The sequence below is a fragment of the Melopsittacus undulatus genome, chromosome 10, assembly GCF_012275295.1.
Source record: "Melopsittacus undulatus isolate bMelUnd1 chromosome 10, bMelUnd1.mat.Z, whole genome shotgun sequence".
NCBI classification, from domain to species: domain Eukaryota; kingdom Metazoa; phylum Chordata; class Aves; order Psittaciformes; family Psittaculidae; genus Melopsittacus; species Melopsittacus undulatus.
Window position 1 is genome coordinate 10,850,892 of NC_047536.1, and position 17,002 is coordinate 10,867,893.

At 42.2% G+C, this 17,002-nt stretch overlaps 2 protein-coding genes across 6 annotated transcripts in view; one reads left to right on the top strand and one right to left on the bottom strand.

Annotated features, from left to right (window-relative positions):
* Positions 1 to 62: 62 nt before the first annotated feature.
* The window catches only part of RNF145 (ring finger protein 145), a 52,197-nt gene continuing 35,257 nt past the window's right edge, over positions 63 to 17,002 (top strand). The window contains exons 1-3 of one of the 5 annotated variants that reach the window (XM_031047330.2): positions 63 to 169; positions 3,508 to 3,648; positions 16,492 to 16,705. In XM_031047330.2, coding sequence (XP_030903190.2) covers positions 16,522 to 16,705 — 184 coding nt within the window. In that variant the 5' untranslated portion in view covers positions 63 to 169; positions 3,508 to 3,648; positions 16,492 to 16,521. Of the gene's footprint in view, positions 170 to 3,507; positions 3,649 to 7,041; positions 7,247 to 7,336; positions 7,624 to 7,644; positions 8,018 to 16,491; positions 16,706 to 17,002 lie in introns of those variants that run through there. The other 4 variants (XM_005147317.3, XM_031047331.2, XM_031047328.2 and 1 more) reach the window with 4 other exon arrangements.
* Positions 6,877 to 7,869, bottom strand: LOC117436749 (basic salivary proline-rich protein 3-like). The gene has a single exon (XM_034066964.1). The coding sequence runs from the start codon at positions 7,867 to 7,869 to the stop codon at positions 6,877 to 6,879; it is 993 nt and encodes a 330-aa protein (XP_033922855.1).

Sequence of the window (17,002 nt, forward strand, 5' to 3'; positions counted from 1 at the left end):
AGGCCCGGATGGGCGCGGGTTTCCCGCTGACCGAGTGGTGGTGGGGAGGGAGGAGTGATTCTGTTGTTGTTGTAGCGGGCAGGCGGTGAGGCGAGGGGGATGTTTCATCTCAGATGTCCGCCTGAGGAGAGCTCCTTGGGCTGTTCCTGCCCAGCTCACGTAGGAAATGGTGGGTTTGTGAGGTAAAATCCGCGGTAGCCGCGGCCGGGCCCCCGCGCTCCCCTCACGGCCACCTGTGCTGCCGAACCGGCTGAAGCCCGGTAGAGCATGGCCTGGGCTCGCGGAGAGGGCTGTGGAGGGAGCTGCTGTATGCGGCGGTTGCTCCTCCGTGTGTTTTTCTCATTACTAACTGAAAGGAGATTTCTCTGCAGCCGGGGGTCCTGACTATGCTCTTACCTCCTAAGTTGACTCTATATAGGCATGTTGTCTTACTGGGTCTGTTGAATAAAGGGTCGCCACTCAGCTGTGTTGGGATTCTTGGGCTTCGGCTGCAGTTTTTGTGTGCATGGACATGAAAAAGCAAAAATACGTTTTGCACAAAGATAATCTTCTGTAGTCGGTATTCTGCTTTGCCTTCCTTTGAAGGAAAAAAAAATGTTCTGCAGTGCAGTCTCTTCCAGATGTGAAATAAAGCGGAAATTATGCAGACTGCAGTCTTGCTTGGTATCAGTAAAGATAGTGTTAAATTTGAGGAAGGAAGTGAAAGTTTAGGTTCTCTGTCATCTCAGGTCTTGCTCTGTGGAGAGGTTAGATGAGTCTTTCTGTCATTAGGTGGTAAGTAGGGAAGGGAACAGAAGAGCAAAGGTGAACAGATGTGCACCAAGTACAAGTTCCTTTAGAAGGTCTGCTGTAACTTCTAAGAGCTATTCCTAGTGTAAGTAAACCTTGGTGAAAAAGTGCAGTATAAACAAAAACTGCATAGAAGCCTGATTTCTTCCCTGAGTTGTTACAAATTCAATGCATTTCCTGTCTGGATATGTATTTTGAGTTCTATATTCAGTTTTTAGCATAAAAGCACATTGGTTCCAAACAACTGGTACAAATTGGAGACTGCTCAGTGACTGTTTATGTCAAGTTTAGCTTTTGACTGCACTTAAATCCATGTAAAACCAGTCACTGTGTGCATATCTTGGTCATGAAGGGTTTGCTTTTTCCTTTAATGGTACACAGTTGTCCTCTGCACACAGGCAGCATATTACAGTAGTGCTGGAAAGTTTCCAGAGCTACAACTCCTAATTAAAGTCACACCCTGTCATATAACTATGCACCCTCCAGGCCTATTTGAAAATTCAAGCTATGAAAATGATATATAGTGTTACCACTTCCCTGGAATCTTTTTAAAATATGTTTTAATTACTTTCTGCTTCGCTTTTAAAAAGCTCTCTTGAGGAGGCAGTAGGGTTTGGTTGTTGGGTTTTTTTTTTCTGTTTGAGGAGTAATATGAAGAAGTGTAAGTATTTATGCATATTTAATTTCTGATACGATACTGGTGTTTTAGTATCTTGAGCTATGACTAGGATTTCCTTCTGCTAGGCACTGTTGAAAAGTGCTCTGATCCTGCCCACATTCTTGTGGCACAGACAAATATGTCCTTTTACTTAGCTGTGAAAACGCATGGTGGTGCTCAATCCCAACTGTAATAAGGACAAAGTGGTACAGTAATTTGACTAAGGCTGTGTAATTATAGTTCAGAGTCCAAACAGCATCATCTTTGTACTCAGGAGTTTGTTTTATGGTGGTATTCTGGATTTGCACTGTGGTAAAGTAGCAGAACAAGGAGAAAGGAAAAGCATTGGGGGACTTATAAAGCAAATGCATGTTGCCTTTCACCTTGGTGTGCATTATGTCCTGGGATGCGCCAGGGTGAAATGAAATGAATGCACGTCAAACTGATGCCTTCTGGATCCCTTCCAGTAGCTCATGTTCACAGCAAGTGTTTTGAGGAATATGCTTCTGTGCATAACTGCTGAAGCCCAGGAGCTCATCTCCTAAATTTCTATTCATGCTGCATGTAGGAGCAAAATTCCTACTAGCAACTCTAGGGGATGCTAGGTAAGAATCCTTTAAAATCATCATTTAAAGTTGAAAACTGTATGGAAAGATCAAAAAGTTGCTTTGAGATTTAAGAGAAAGATTGTCACATCTGTATGGGATCTTACGAGTGAGAAAGCACACAATGATGGTATTGCCAGGCTGAGAGATGCTAAATAGTTGTTCTGTTCTGTGACTTTAATGGTGGAGAGTCAGTGCGGATGTTAATGTGATGCAGGCTGTGAATGAGCCACATCCCAGACTTTAAGATTTTGCACCTTGTTTTCCTTTCCCCACATTTCTTTTTTGTTTAGAAAACTCATATGACTATACCCCAGTCTCTCTACTGCAATTCTAAATTGAACCCATGTTAGGAAAAAATCTAGAGCAGAGCCCATGTTCTCCACTAGGAATAGAAGAAGCCTTAAAATACACTGTGGTACCAGTGTATTTTGATCTCTTTTATGCTTTTTTATTTCCTCTCTTGACTGTTTTTGCTATTATTTACTATATTATTTACTATAGCAGCCTTCCAATATCTGAAGGGGGCCTACAAGGATACTGGAGATGGACTTTTCATCAGGGATTGTAGATACAGGACAAGGGGTGATGGTTTTAAAAAGGGGGGAAGTTCAGGGTAGATATAAGGAAGAAGTTCTTTACTGTGTGGGTGGTTAGGCACTGGAACAGGTTGCCTAAGGAAGTGGTAAATGCTCCATCCATGGCAGTGTTCAGGGTCAGGTTGGACAGAGCTTTGGGCAATATGTTCTAATGTGAGGTGTCCCCCATAGCAGGGGCTTGGAACCAAATGATCTTAAGTTTCTTTCCAATCCTAGCTATTCTACAGTTCTATTTGTTACAATACTTTTCTTACTTTTCCCCAGTTTCTCTTCTCCTTTCATAATTTGTTCTAAGAGGCAGTAAAAGCAGTGATGTCTAAGAATGTCAGACTCTTCAAGTCTGTACCGTCCAAGCGGTTCCAGCCTAATGCAGTTGCATGTGCAAGTTGCCTGTGCTGTTCATGACCACTTTGGTGTGCCACACCAGACACCATGGTTTACTGGACACTGCCATCACTGTGCCCTAGCAATGTAGCTTTGGAATGCAGACACCAAGAGCTGAATTTCCAGTGTTCAGTAATGTGGTGTGCTTTAGCAGCTGGCAGCTCTGTTAGAGACATGGCAATCTCTCAAGTTTGAAATGAAACCCGTTTTCAAGTTATCACTAATACAATAAGTCTCTGTGTCAGCTTCCTTATCAGTAAAGTGAAGGTTAGAATAATATTTATATAGTTTCATAACAGCAGGTTTTTTCCAGGATTATTTAGTTAATGTTGGCACTGTGAGATGCTATAAATACTAGATGCTCGTACCAGTATACCGAATGATTTCCACTTTCTGAATGCAACTGTTATTCTTCTGTCACTATTCAGCCCAATTATTTTTATTTTATTTACTTCAATTCTTTGTATTTCAGATTATGCCTTACTGGCAAGGGATCTCGGGAGAGAACTGTGATGCTTTTGTTTGCTGAACAAAACCTAATTCATCACTTTCCTTACATCACCACCCAGCTCTCCAGCATCTCAACACAGAGATTGGTATGGCTTTCCTTTAGGTAAGTTATAAATCACAGCAGCTGTTCATTTGTTTGGAGTCAGTGCTTTCCAGTGTTATAAAAGTGGTAACAATGTATGTAATCATATGAGATATATAATTATCAGAGATACTGCGTGTTTCCTGAAGAGTGAAAATAAATATGAAATTGAGAAAGTGGAACTAGCTGAATGGCTAGAAAAAGCTCTGAAAAGCAGTGAGAATGAGAGGCAAAATGAGAGTCAATGAGAAGCTAAGTGATGGGGAGAAATTTAGGAAATAGGGTCACAGATAGGGAAAAGCTGGGGAATTTCTGAGATGGGGCTATGGAGTGAGAGAAGGTAAATCAGTGAAAGAGATGCACCAGCTCTTTTGCCCTTGTGGGTCCCAGTAATGCTCCCAATGCCTGTGTCTGGGTATGTGTTTCTGCAGCAATTAAAAATTTACTTGTTTCTTCATGTAGTGAATGGAATAAAATTACAAGAAGAGAGCACAAAGGCTTTGAGGGCTGGCTGCCATCACCATTGTAAGGCATCCGCATGAGGCACCAGATTAGGTTTTGCAGGCAACCTTAATTCTTGCTTTATTTAACTTTTGTCTGACTTGATGCAATATAACCTACCTGTTGTTTCTTTGCTTATACATATGTATGTCTGATCTTTCGTTTTTGAAACAATGGCTTGTAAAAAGCTTCAAATAAAACTGCCCATGTTTACCGTCCACTTTAGGCATGCAGTGTCCTATGTCAGCCTATTTTCCTGCTTGTGAGAATTCTTATGAAGAATTTTCTTGTAAGCAGTTTGGGGTTCTGGCGTTTGTCCATCCACATGGACAAATGAAGCTTCCACAATATCTGAACTTGGAGAAGGGCTTTTGAGAGTTTTAATGAGATGTCACCACAGTGGCCCCCATCAGTCTTTGGTGCTGATCACTGAATGTTTGGAATCCAAATGCCTCTGTTAATAATGAGAAATAAACAGTCATTGAGTTCAGAATTCTTAGCCACCCAGTGTCAAATGACGGAAAGGCTTTTAAAATTCCAGATAAATGAGGCAGAAAGTTGAGGTGCTTTTCAAAAGACATGCCTGACAAGCCAGTGCTAACACCACATACCTGCTCTGCCCAATAGAGAACCTGTGCTTTTGTGGAGGAACATATTTTCACAGTTAAGTGCTGAGAGATGGTAACATGAAGTAAAGGTGGGGTTCAGTTCTTATTTGCTTGCAAAGTGAAGCAAGAAGTTTGGTGACTTGCTACAATATTTTCATTATATAATTACTTCTAAAATAGCAAGAGGTTTCCACTCCATCTCCTCTAAGTACCTGTTGCCACCTGCAGTTGTGAACATCTATTTGTGTCTCTCTGCCGCTTGCTTTTTTTCTGAGTAGTACTGCAGACAGGTGGTGGAATGTGCAGATCCTGCACCATCACCCTGACCTCAGCTGGCATTGAACCAAGCCCACAAAGAACAGAAAAGAAGCAGCTCATGATTTTTTATTCCATGGATGGCATGAGAAGACAAGTAAGCCCTAGAAATAAAGCTGCAGTTCTTACACCTAGAATGGCAGCTGGGTCAGAGTCCCTGTGGTAAGAAGCAGAATACCAGCAGGTGCTGGTGAGCAGTGCTGCAGCAGAGCCAGGAACAATGGAGCAGCTGGAGGCTGTGAAGCCATTGTTTTCCCATGGACTGCAGGAGTCCAGGGTTTGGAGCAGTGTGTTTACCCCAGATATAGCAGAAGAATTAGGTGATAGTGGCACAATTAATAAAAAGATGCATAAAACTATAGCTTGAAGCACTTGTAGTGCAGGGACATGTTAAGTGACAAAGGAGGAAGCTAACCACGTAGGGGAGCGAGAGAAGCCCTGTGCAGAAGGGTCTCCATAAACCTCGTGAGTCTGACCAGAGCAAAGAGTACTTGTGAGCAATAACCACATGGAGATGCATGTCCTTAGTTTGGCTGAACATGCATATTTGTTCTGTCTAAAGAGAAGAATTACTGAATTAGGGAATCCAGGGAATCAATGTATGAACTGATAGCTTTAAATGAAAAGGTTTACAATATAAAAGCTTGTTATTTTAAAAACAACACGTAAATCTGAAGCTTGTGAAGAATTGTATCAATAAGCTGAGCTCCCCTATGGTGCTGGAGCAAAGGTTTATGTCTAGGAGAACTCTGTCAGTTGTGCCCTTTGGGCTCCTTTCTGCTGCACTCCAGCCTGACCGGAGTTGGGGAGAGGACAGGTCCTGGATTAATTAATTTGGTAGAAGTTAACACAGGCACATTCAAACTGCTTTTTTCTTCTGGTGTTTGGAAAACCTTTGGGTATTCAGACAAGGGTAATTTTGCAAAGCAGAACATGGATGGGCACCCAACCCCCTTATTTTATTATCTTTACTTCACACAGTTAAAGACATTGTGTTGAGGCTACACATTGTTAATACCCACGCTTATGAATGTTCCAGTTCTCATTAGAGATGGATGGAAAAAGGCAATTACAAAGTTGGCTGGCCCAACCCTTGTGAACTACAGGATTTTCCAGTTCAGTGTATTCCCTCATTCCTCACTGCAGCTTTTTTTCTTGTCCCAGACAATGTGGCTTTGTAATTTTTTCAAATACTAAGGTAAAAAACATTATTTCTCTTGAATCATGATTTTTCTTTAGTATGCTGTGGCCTGGCCATGCAGCCTTCACAGAATGGGTCCGCATTAGAGGGACTTTTCATGCAAGGTCTGTGAGCACAGGGTGTGAGGTGTGAGCTCCTGAACAGCGAGCGGAGCTGTGCTGAGCTGCTCCAGCACAGGTCTCCAGCTGAAAATGTCAGTGCAGAGGCACAAAAAGCCCGGTATTTTCTATTTGATCTCACACCAAAGGTGACTGTAGCTTCCACAGTACACCACTGGAAAAAAGCACAGAGACAACCTTAGCATTTGAAATCAATGCAGCTCTTTGTGTTCCATAAGGCCAGTGAAGAGTATTATTAAAATAGCAGAGCTGCTTTTTAAGCATCTGCCGAGACGCCACCTCAGATCTTGCTGACCGGCCTTTGTGAGTCATCTTCCAGACTCGCAGCTGCCTGGCGAGTCCTCACGTCCCGGGAGGACCCAGAACCCAAACCCTGCTCTCCCCACGGAACTTAACCCTCTGCCTTTTCCAGGGTGTGTTTTAGCAGCGTGGTGCGGGGGTAGCCGGCATTAGGGGCAACTAACGTCCAAAACGGCGCTTTCCGCCTCAAACCGGTGGCTGCCGCTCAAAAAGCACGTTCTGCCCCGTTTCCCTGCGCACGTTTGTAACGTAGGAACGGACCCCGCGCGCTGCCCACCGCCAGCGGTCCCGGGTGGGGCGGTGCTGCGCTGCTGGTGGAGCAGGCGCATGCGCGGATCGGGGGGGGGGGGCGCGCGCGCGCAAGCAGCGGGGCAATGGCTGTCTGTCTGTAGGGACGTGAGGTGTCGGCGCCGTGAGGCGTGCGCGGCGCAGCCATGGTGCCTCGAGGAGCCGCTCTGCCGCCGGGCACCGAGCCGCCGCCACAGTCGTCGCTGTGAGGAGCGGAGCTCCGCCGCGACACCGGGGAGCAGCAGCAGGAGGAGGAGGAGGAGGCGGCGGCGAACTCGCCGGGCCAGGTGATTTCCCCACCCGCCGCCTCAGGCACGCGCGTGCCCGTCCCCCGCCCCTCAGGGCGCCCCTGCACGCACCCCGGTGCTTCACGTGTGTGCGGGGCTACCCGGGCCTCTCCTGCGCTCAGTGACCACCGCCCCCCTTCATCCTCCTCCTCTCGCTCCCCTCCCTCCGCCGGCAGCGGCTCGCAGCGAGCTGTGCGGGGGTTACTAGAGTTCAGAGGCGGCGGAGCTGCGCGGGGCCCGGGGGAGGATGCGAGGGACTCTCTGCAGCGTCGGGGCTGAACGCGAGGGTTTCGCCGCGCTGGCGGCAGACAGGAAATAAGTCGCCCGTTTGGGAGGGTGTACGGAGGGCGTCGGAAGGGTGGCCGTTGAGCCTGCATGTACGTGTGCTCGGCCTGGCGGCGCGGCTTGCCTGGGGCCCCGGGGATGAGTTGCTCGGTACTGCAGCCGTGACCGAGGTGCTCCCCTCCCTCCCTGGGGTCTGGCCTTGCTTTCTGTTTCCCGCAGCCAGCTGTCGGTATTCCCACACCGCTTTCCTGGTGTGCCGGCGCTGTACGCCGTGCGGGTGAGCGGCGGAGCGGTGCCGTGTGCTGGGAGCCGGGCGGGCAGTGGGGAGGCCCGGCCATTGCCTGCTGGAGACGGGCCCTGGAGCATATGGTAATGCTTATGTAAGAACCAGCCTCCGTGGCGTGAAGAACGGGGCTTGTGCTATCTTTCCTACTTATGTCATGTTAGGCGATTTTTTGGAGACCTTCTGTAGTCTTTTAAAATAAGGTTTGTGATGAGAATTTTAATTTCTTTTTATGTGAACGAGAGTAGCTTTGGGCACTAAGTACGCTTGGGACATGGTTGTGCTCAGAGGGATTCTTATCTCTTGGTTGCACTGCCCTTTTTGGGGGTGTGTGTGGGCCTGGAGCTTAAAGAATGTGATTGGGAGAATAAAGTGGAAAAAAAAGGTGGGGTTTTCTGTTTAATGCATGTGGGTATTGGTAAATAAGGGAGAATAGGCATTATAGGCAAAAGATTGCCAGTGAAAAAGATTCTGGTAATGTGTTTGACTCATAAATATTAGCCATTTGTGATCTTATTCAAAATACGTCCTTTTAAAAAAAACTCTGAAGGTGCTGCTGTATTTGTTTCTTCAATTTTTAGTACAGGACTTTCTGTTAACTTGTTTTGTGGGCTTGGATACTTTTAGTTAAAATAGTGTTAGGATTTTTTTGTGTGTGTAATGCACCCCTAGAGACCAAAGTTAGGAGGGAAAGAGGGAAATAATTTTTAATTACGGTCTTTGATAACTTTTTAGGTTAATGAATGTAGATTTAAACATTGAAATTTATTTAAGGTGAGAGCTGTTAAGCTATTGCACCCTGTAACTTTGGCTTATCTGTAACCTTGGCTTATTTTTGCCAGTTACCTTTAATAAGGAGCTGTGTAAGAAACTATCTCTTTTTTTTCTAGTTAGCCTTAGTAATTATTGTATTCAGCTGCTGGTGTTTGAACCCTAATGTCATGAAAGGCTTTAATTCCTAAACTCATTAGCATTAGGAAATAGTTGTCTTTGTGACCACCATTATGTGGAAGGATTGTCAAAACATAGAGCTGCTGCTTGTCCAAAACACAGGATTCACCTTGTTTATGTCAGTTTTGTGAGGAGCTACTGAAGGTAGAACATCCCAATTCTGATGGAGGTATAAACCAAGTAGCATGTGTTGGAAGAAATACAGGGGAATTCCTTCCTTTGGTGATGGTGGAAAGAGATCAGTATCTCACTCTGGTTTAACAGCTGGGCTCCATGATGCAGATGCAGAAGGGCACATGGTGCCAAGACGATGTGTACAAATGGGTGTGTCATGGAAAGTGGTATAAGCCTGCTTAGTGTTTTGTGTTGTGCTCTCAAAACATTCTCTAAGCTCTTAGCTCAGCTTGAGTCGGTTTCCTCCTTTACACAGACATGTGTATGGCTTCTTTTCCAGTCCTCTGGATCTGTTTATATTTGTATGTTGATTTACTCCCTGAATCCATTTTTAGCTCCAGATACACCTGGCAACGTTTCATGTGGTTATAGAGTGGACAGTTTACTGTCGTTTTGCTTTTTAAGTGCATGTTCATGTCTGGTGCCTTCAATATGATTCAGAGATTTGTGCCAGTTGCCCTGCCTTTGCTTTTATGACATTTCCTTTCACTTCAGAGAAGCCCTGCTGCTTTGTAATTAGTTGCATACTTGAAAGGAACATTCAGAAGTGGATACTTCATCTCATAGAGTTTTTCTGGAAAATTTTTTTGGTTACATGTCTTGAGTTTGAATGTGTTAAAAGGGACTTTTCTCCGTATTTTTACCATTTGTTTGATCTTTCTGTCACAGGAGTCTGGTACTGCAGGAAGCTAAGCTGCCTATTTCACAGGCCTGGAGGCTGATGCTCTTTATTTACACACCTCAAATAGCTAAGGCAACAGCAGCAGCAATGGAAACTTTATCAGTTATTGACCTAGAAAAATCTTTAAAGTCTTATTTTGTATTTTAACTTCTTACCAGTGAGGTAACTAGTCTTGGCATTGCAGATTCTAAGCACAGGCTCTGTCTGTATCTGAAATGGCTAAAAACTAAATGAGCAACTGTGGATAATGGAACATATTTCATCCTGTCATGTAAGTTCATCCTGATAACACATTTGGCTTGCAGGGTTTTTTGTGAGGTTGATGGGGTCTGCCAGCTTCACTTCTATTGCTGGTCTTTCTGTAATCCATTCTTTGGGGTGGGTTGTCACAGACTGCATCATCTTGGGCTGTCATTAGTGCTCTTGCAGGTCCTCTGGGTATTCTCTCCTCTGCAGAGGCGCTTTGGGATTGCTGCCCAGATTTTCTCAGAATGTGCTGATACAAATGTGGTGAGGCAGGATTGTAGGTGTAGGCTTGCAAACATGGCTGTGATGGCAGAAAAAAAAATGCTGAATAACTAGTTAATAAACCAAACCTGGGGCTGGGAAGAAACCATAGAGTCAAAAAGGACCTCAGAGCACTTCAGTTTGTGGATTTGATCTAGATTCGTTTTTTTTCCCTGAAGATTGAGTTTACTTAAAGTTATAATTAGTTATATTTTTATTTTAATGACTTGGATTCCTGTCATTCAGGTGCCCAATGCAAGTCTCTGATCTAAAAAATTACAAGCAATCCCTCTTAGTGTGGCTGTATTTGAGCTGATCATATTCGGGCAGAGTGACGATTCTGTTGGAATCCAGAGAGATTTTGCTGAGTACCTGATGGATTTGTTAACCTTTGTTAACGTGTGTTGGCCCATGAGTTCAGTTCCCAGGTCTTACCTGCTCATTATGAAAAATAAAAAATATGGGATATTTTATAGGCTGACTATAAATTATACATTTGCTCTATAATTGAGCGTACTGGAACTGCTCACAGTGTATCCACGTACCCCAGAAATAAATCTTTAAAGAAAACCTAACTTAACAGCTCTGTGATACATATCCTCATTTCCCAAATTGATTTTCTTCTCTCTCATAAGAAGCTTGCTAAAATTAATGACAGTTGGAAATGCAGGTTTTCCTTCTAATATAGTTAACTATCTCTAGTTGGTTTTGTTCGTTATCGTATGTCTTTAATGTGAATATGTGTTCACATAAGTACCTATGGACAGGTAAGAGGTTGACCTAATTTGATTTGCAGTAAAAGCTATTTTTTCACAAAGTATGTTATGTATTATTTTGGAATGATTAACCTTACCTGGGCCACACTTCACAATGGAGTGATGCTTGGGTGAGTAGGAATTGAGGAATTAGTTTGTTTTCTAGGTAGAAGTGACAGTTCTCCAGTCACACCATCACAGCATCTCTAAAGCAGTCGGTATTGTTAGACCTGATGGGGGGGAAAAGGAGAAAAAAAAAGTTTATTCTTGTTAATTTCTTACACAGCAGAATCGAGGAGTCCTTGGTGCCTGATTCTCTCTAAATCCTTAAATTGAGGGCTAAATACTTTCTGTTTATTTGAAATGACTGAACTACTCTAGTGTAAACTACAGAACCTGAGTAGTATTGGAAGTGCTAACCGAATGCTGATGACAGTACTACCACACCTGTCTGCAATGTTTCACTGTTTCATTAGTGCATTTGGTACTCTCATTGTATCTGGCCTTCTCAGCAGAAATCTTAGAGAGCTATCCTTGTTAGCCAATTTAAATTGTATGGGAGCAAGACATCTTCTGCTTTCCTTGCTGCTGACTATATGGGAAGGAGCTGTTTTGATGGTTCCATGACTCACATACTCTCTGGAGTTCTAGGGGATTTTTTGATACAGACTCACACAGGGAAATTATTTTCTAAGTGCGTAACTGATAGATCTTTTTGTCCTGTCCCTTCCCTTTTACTCTCTGTTTTCTCCCTGCCAAACTGATGATACAAAGATCTATGGCTCTGAAGAATGGGATTCTTCTTTACTTCAAATTCCTTTAAATTTGCTTCCAAGAACAGGACAGGCATATAGAAGGAGGGGCTCTGGGGAGTATGTGAATCCAGCCCACCTGATATGGTCTAATTTTAGTTTTTGAACTGTGACGCTGAACTTTTCTATAGTTACAGGTAGGAGTTACATATTTTGGTTTGAATTTATTTTTTTTTCTTTTTCACCCTCTTTAAGGGTGAAAGTCTAAGAAAGTCTAGCAAAGTTTATCCAATAGGAAAATAAAAAGCTTTAGCTAGGACTGGATTACAGATCAAAGTCTGCTAGGTAACAAAGGACTTAGAATTTCATAGATGTGAGGAACAGAAATTGAAATTGTCGCTTTTGGTGTCTAATCAATCTTACCAAGTATTTTTGGTTCCAGTCCTGTAGGAGAATGAGCAGTTTGTTCACAGATGTTAGGCTGAAAGTTGCAGAATCAAGTCTGGTTTTGAAGTTCTGATCCTGACTGGAATTTTTGCATCTTTACGTGGTGATTTTTGGTGGTCATAATATTAGAATAACTCTTAAATTTGCAGATATTCCAGTGTATTTCTGTAACTAGTAAATAACTTTACTATTAATGCTTTTCTAAATGTAGAAACTCTAGTCTGTTAATGAAATTTTGCACCTGCTTGGATAAATGGATGCAGATTTTGTGCAGCCTCTTGTACTGCTTTAGCAGTGAGTATTTTCTGCCTGTGATGCAATAGATTTCTATTTATGTTGGTGCATAAACAACAGTTAAGCTGGTTTAAGTGGCATATTTCACAGCTTCAGCTGAAATGGTAACATTTTATGTGATGGCAAATCCTCAGAAAGAAAATTTTGTTAAAAAGAAAACATGTCATCGTTGAGGTTTTGGGTCATTTTTTCTCTGTGTTTACTGCTAATCTATTTTGCTAATGGCATGAGCTGGGACAGGCTTATGGTGGTTTTATACAAACATATATATATATATATACATATATATATATGCAAACACTTATAAATATTTTGATTTGCCAGTTCTGCTGTTTAAAGCTAATCAGAAGTATGGTTTTGACAAAAAGGCTATGTCAGGTGAGGGAGTAATTTTTGTAAAGGACTATGTTGTTAAAACCAAAAATGTTTCTATGAGCAGTCAGTTATAATGGGGAGTTTTTAAAAGGTGATTTTGGTCAAATAGCTCAACTATGCTAGCATTCACATAGGATATGAAGCCTGAAGTTCTTTGTTCTGATTTTGACTGGGGTAGAGTTAATTTTTTTCTAGTAGCAGGTGCAGTGCTGTGCTTCAGATGTAGTCTGAGAATAATGTTGGTAACACAGAGTCATGGAACAGTTAGGGTTGGAAATGACTTTAAGATCATCTAGTTCCAACCCTCCTACCATGGGCAGGGGCACCTCACACTAAACCATGTCAGCCAAGGCTCTGCCCAGCCCAGCATTGGGCATACTGATGTTTTAGCAGCTGCTATGTAGTGTTTGCCCTGATCAAGGACTTTTCAGTCTCTCATGCCCTGCCAATGAGCAGGCGCACAAGAAGTCAAGAAAGGAGCAGAGACAGGATAGCAGACCTGAACTACTCCAAGGGATATTCCATACTGTAGCCCATCATGCTCAGTATAGAAACTGGGGGGAGTTGGCCAGGAGCAATTGTATAGTGCATCACTTGTCTGTCTTGGGTTTTGGCTTTTCTTCCCCCTCTTTTAATTACAGTTACTATATTTTATTACATTCAAGTTATTAAAATGTTCTTGTCTCAACCCTGGGTTTTACTTTTTTTCTGATTCTCCTCCCCATTTTATGGGGGGGGGGGGGGAATGTATGCAAGTACCAGCTCCGTGGTACTCAGTTGGCAGCTGAGGTTAACAAAGATATTTTTCCTAAGATTTTCCTTCTCTTATCTTGATCTGGAAGAGGGAGATGTATGAAAACATGGGAAACACTTTTGAAACTCAAATAAGTGGCTTCCCACTCCTGCTCTTAAGTCAGTTTTTTGGCTATGTACAGCAGTGACCTATTTTTTCCTAATGTATGAGCATCCAGCAACTCCTGTCATCATCATTTATCTACAGGTTTTAGAGGTTTAATGTCGTGGTGGGTTTTTTGGGTTTGTTTGTTTTTATACCAATCAAAATAATGTATTGTGAGAGCTCTTTACAATATAATGAGCTTAGAGCAATGGACTTTGTTGCTTGCCTGTACTATGTTCTGTTAGAACTTGGCAGCAATTACAACCAAGGCTTTATTTAACACATCCGCATTTCTAGTGGAGTTAATTTTAAAGGGTTCCTTATTTGTATTGGATGCTTTGTCAGTTGGTGACAGAATATGCTGCATTGGCTGCTTCTCATGGCCTATCCATTGCGACATAATGTGGTTTTCAGAATTTGTTTTGCTTTTGTTTTAGCAGGATTTGAAATTTGGATGGCTGTATTAGATACATAGATACTGTCCTTTCCAGTTCTCTTCCATTCTCAAGTATGTGCTTGTGAATTTGGGAAGTAACATTTGTCAGCCTAATTTGGATGTGCTGAACCTCAATCAGCTTTCAGTATTAGAAGTTGTCCGTAGAATTCTACATTTGGAGTAATTAAGGAAAGTGAAAATTTCCTTCTTGTCCTACATATTTGGTTGTTGTTGGTGACTGGAAAAGGTTTGACAGTTACGAGAATGTATTTTGAGATTAGGTGCTGCCTGTCACTTTTCATGGGTATTTTATGACAGAGTGAAAACCTGTAAGTCAGTTCCCACCCACCCTGAGCCCTAACAAAACACCAGGAGGCAGCTGAATTTCAAAGTTTTAATGAGTTTGCAAACTTGGCAAACCCAAAGATTTTTGAGAATGCCAGGACATTTAAAATATTTGTGTATGAATTGTTTAAGCTCTGTGCTGAGCATAAGCTTGTAGTTCAGTACTCAGCCTGGCAAAACTCGGTGTATACTATCTGTATAGCTCCCAACTTTTGTTTGTACAATAGCATGTTTAAACTCCGTTTTCACACTAAATGATGAATGCGAGTATTCTGTAGTAGCTGCTTGTGCAGTGGTTTTGGTTGGTCATTCTGAATGTATGTAGTCTCTGGCTGACCCTTTGATTGTGTGGGATGTCCAGTGTAGTGGGGACGCGCTTCCTCTGTGAGAGAAAGGAAGTGCTGTCTTTGGGGTTTATAGAGCTGTTGCAAGAGCTCTATAAAAAGTGCATTTACATAACTTGGAAGACTGTGGACTAAATGATAAGCAGCAGCCCTGTGGTTTACTGAGCCAGATCTCAGTTTTGATCTGTCCTGACTTCCTGAGCTGAATTAATTTTACATCATTGTGCCTTGATAAGTGTCAGTGTGGCCTTAGGTGTGCACATGGTCAGTTTATGGTGTCATCTAGGGCACAGCAACACAAATAAAACTTCACATGAGGATAGTGTATGGGTGTCCCTGTACAAGCAGGAAGATTTTTGGTTTTGTTTCTGTCTGTTAGCATGGTTTCATTTCATGCTGAACTTCCACATTGGCTTGATAGTGTAGAACTTGCATAACTGCAAAAGCCTTTAGAACTTACACAAGGACAATATGAATAATGTCCTTTAAAACTTCATTTTCAAAGTGTGTTTCCAAGTGCAGATTTTTCTGTTTCTTGAGTCAGGTTGCAGTTCTCTCCAGTTGTCCCCCTAATAATTGGGATCAGGAACCTCTTTTTAACTCTGATTTCATTGAGGGAGTGATTGTGCTGCAGGTAGTTGTTTTTACTTGTTTGAAAGGCTGCTTGTGGGTAAAAACTTGCTGGATCATCCCACCTTGGCCTTGAATACTACAGCTGCACTTCTGTAGTAGAACATATATAATTGGTGGCCTCCAGCTACTGCCTGGGGTGAATTCTGCTCCTAGGGTGGGAAGGTGGCATGTGGCAAGAACAGCACATTTCATTTAGGAACAACTGTCAGTCTCAGCTGAAAGCAGTGCCCTGACAGGATGTGGAAACTGATCCTTTTGCTCTTCAGAATGGTCCTGTTGCTGACTAGATCTCTTTAGAGATGCTGTTGTGGACCAGTGTTTTTTCCTGTTAAAAAAAAAAAAGGAGCACACTTCTTTGTCTTACATCATCTATCTTCTTTGATGGCAAGCTTCAAAATTAAATTACCTTCTAGTACTGTGGAGTGAGGAGATGGTCTTTTTTTTGTATAAATTATGTTAAAATGAGTAGCATAGTTGCATTGTTGGTCCTAATTCCACAAATACATAAACTAGATGTTAATGAATGCTGTAAATTATTTTTTAAAAGCTTAGATATTGGGAAATTATTAATTTTAGTTTGCATTGAGGAAGTGAAGCTGAAATGTTTTAAGAACTCTTTAGTAAGTGGTTATTTTATTTGAGACGCATAGAGTTCAGCTAAGTAGATGTAGTGTCTGAATTTTGTTGGTGGTTGCTTTCTAAAGCTTATTGGGTATTTGCTTTTTGAAGCTTATTGTGTTCGTGTTTATGTAACATCTAATACATTACTGCCTTTCAGCTGAGGTTTTGAATGCAAAATTATTGCAAATAAGAATTAAGGTTTATTCAGTATATGCCCTTTGACCATGTTAATGAAATTAATCTCCCCCCATGTTATAGTATTACCATGGAAAAATTGCTAGCAAATTGACCTTTATATAGCAAAAATGGAAGTTGTCCTGTCTGGATATGAATTTAACTCAGTTGATTCATTCAGTCATTTGTGGCCACACAGGAAGCCCCATTCATATGATCACAAAGCCTAATAGCTGTTTGTACAGTGAGATTGATGTGATTACTCTTCTCTCTCTTGTGCTATTTACAGTCTGCTGCCAGTTCACAGAAAGGGAAGAGAATGGCTGCAAAGGAGAAGTTGGAGGCAGTGTTAAATGTGGCCCTAAGGGTCCCAAGCATCATGTTGTTGGATGTCTTGTACAGATGGGATGTCAGCTCATTCTTCCAGCAGATCCAAAGAAGTAGCCTGCACAACAACCCTCTCTTCCAGTACAAGTACTTGGCCCTTAATATGCATTATGTGGGTAAGTGTACATGAGTTTGAGAGAAAACACTGCTGTAGTAAATACCAGTTTGCTTACTATGAGAATCTTAAGAACTTGGTACTAGTGTGATAATATATTGATTACAATAAATAACATGATGATATATTCATTACAGTTCTGCTTGAGTCTGTTTATATTAGCTGTAAAAATCCAGTCTAAGGTCTTTTACTCAACTTTGATGTTTAGCCTTGATAATGTAAATAGTGTCTGGAAACAGGATCTGTGCCCTGAAAGAATAGCACAGTGACTTTGGCCAGTGTCTGATGAGAAGGCTGC

Bases quoted from the DNA above. Each gene is read 5' to 3' on its own strand.
- LOC117436749 (XM_034066964.1), bottom strand. From the start codon at position 7,869: ATGGCCGGGCCTCCCCACTGCCCGCCCGGCTCCCAGCACACGGCACCG.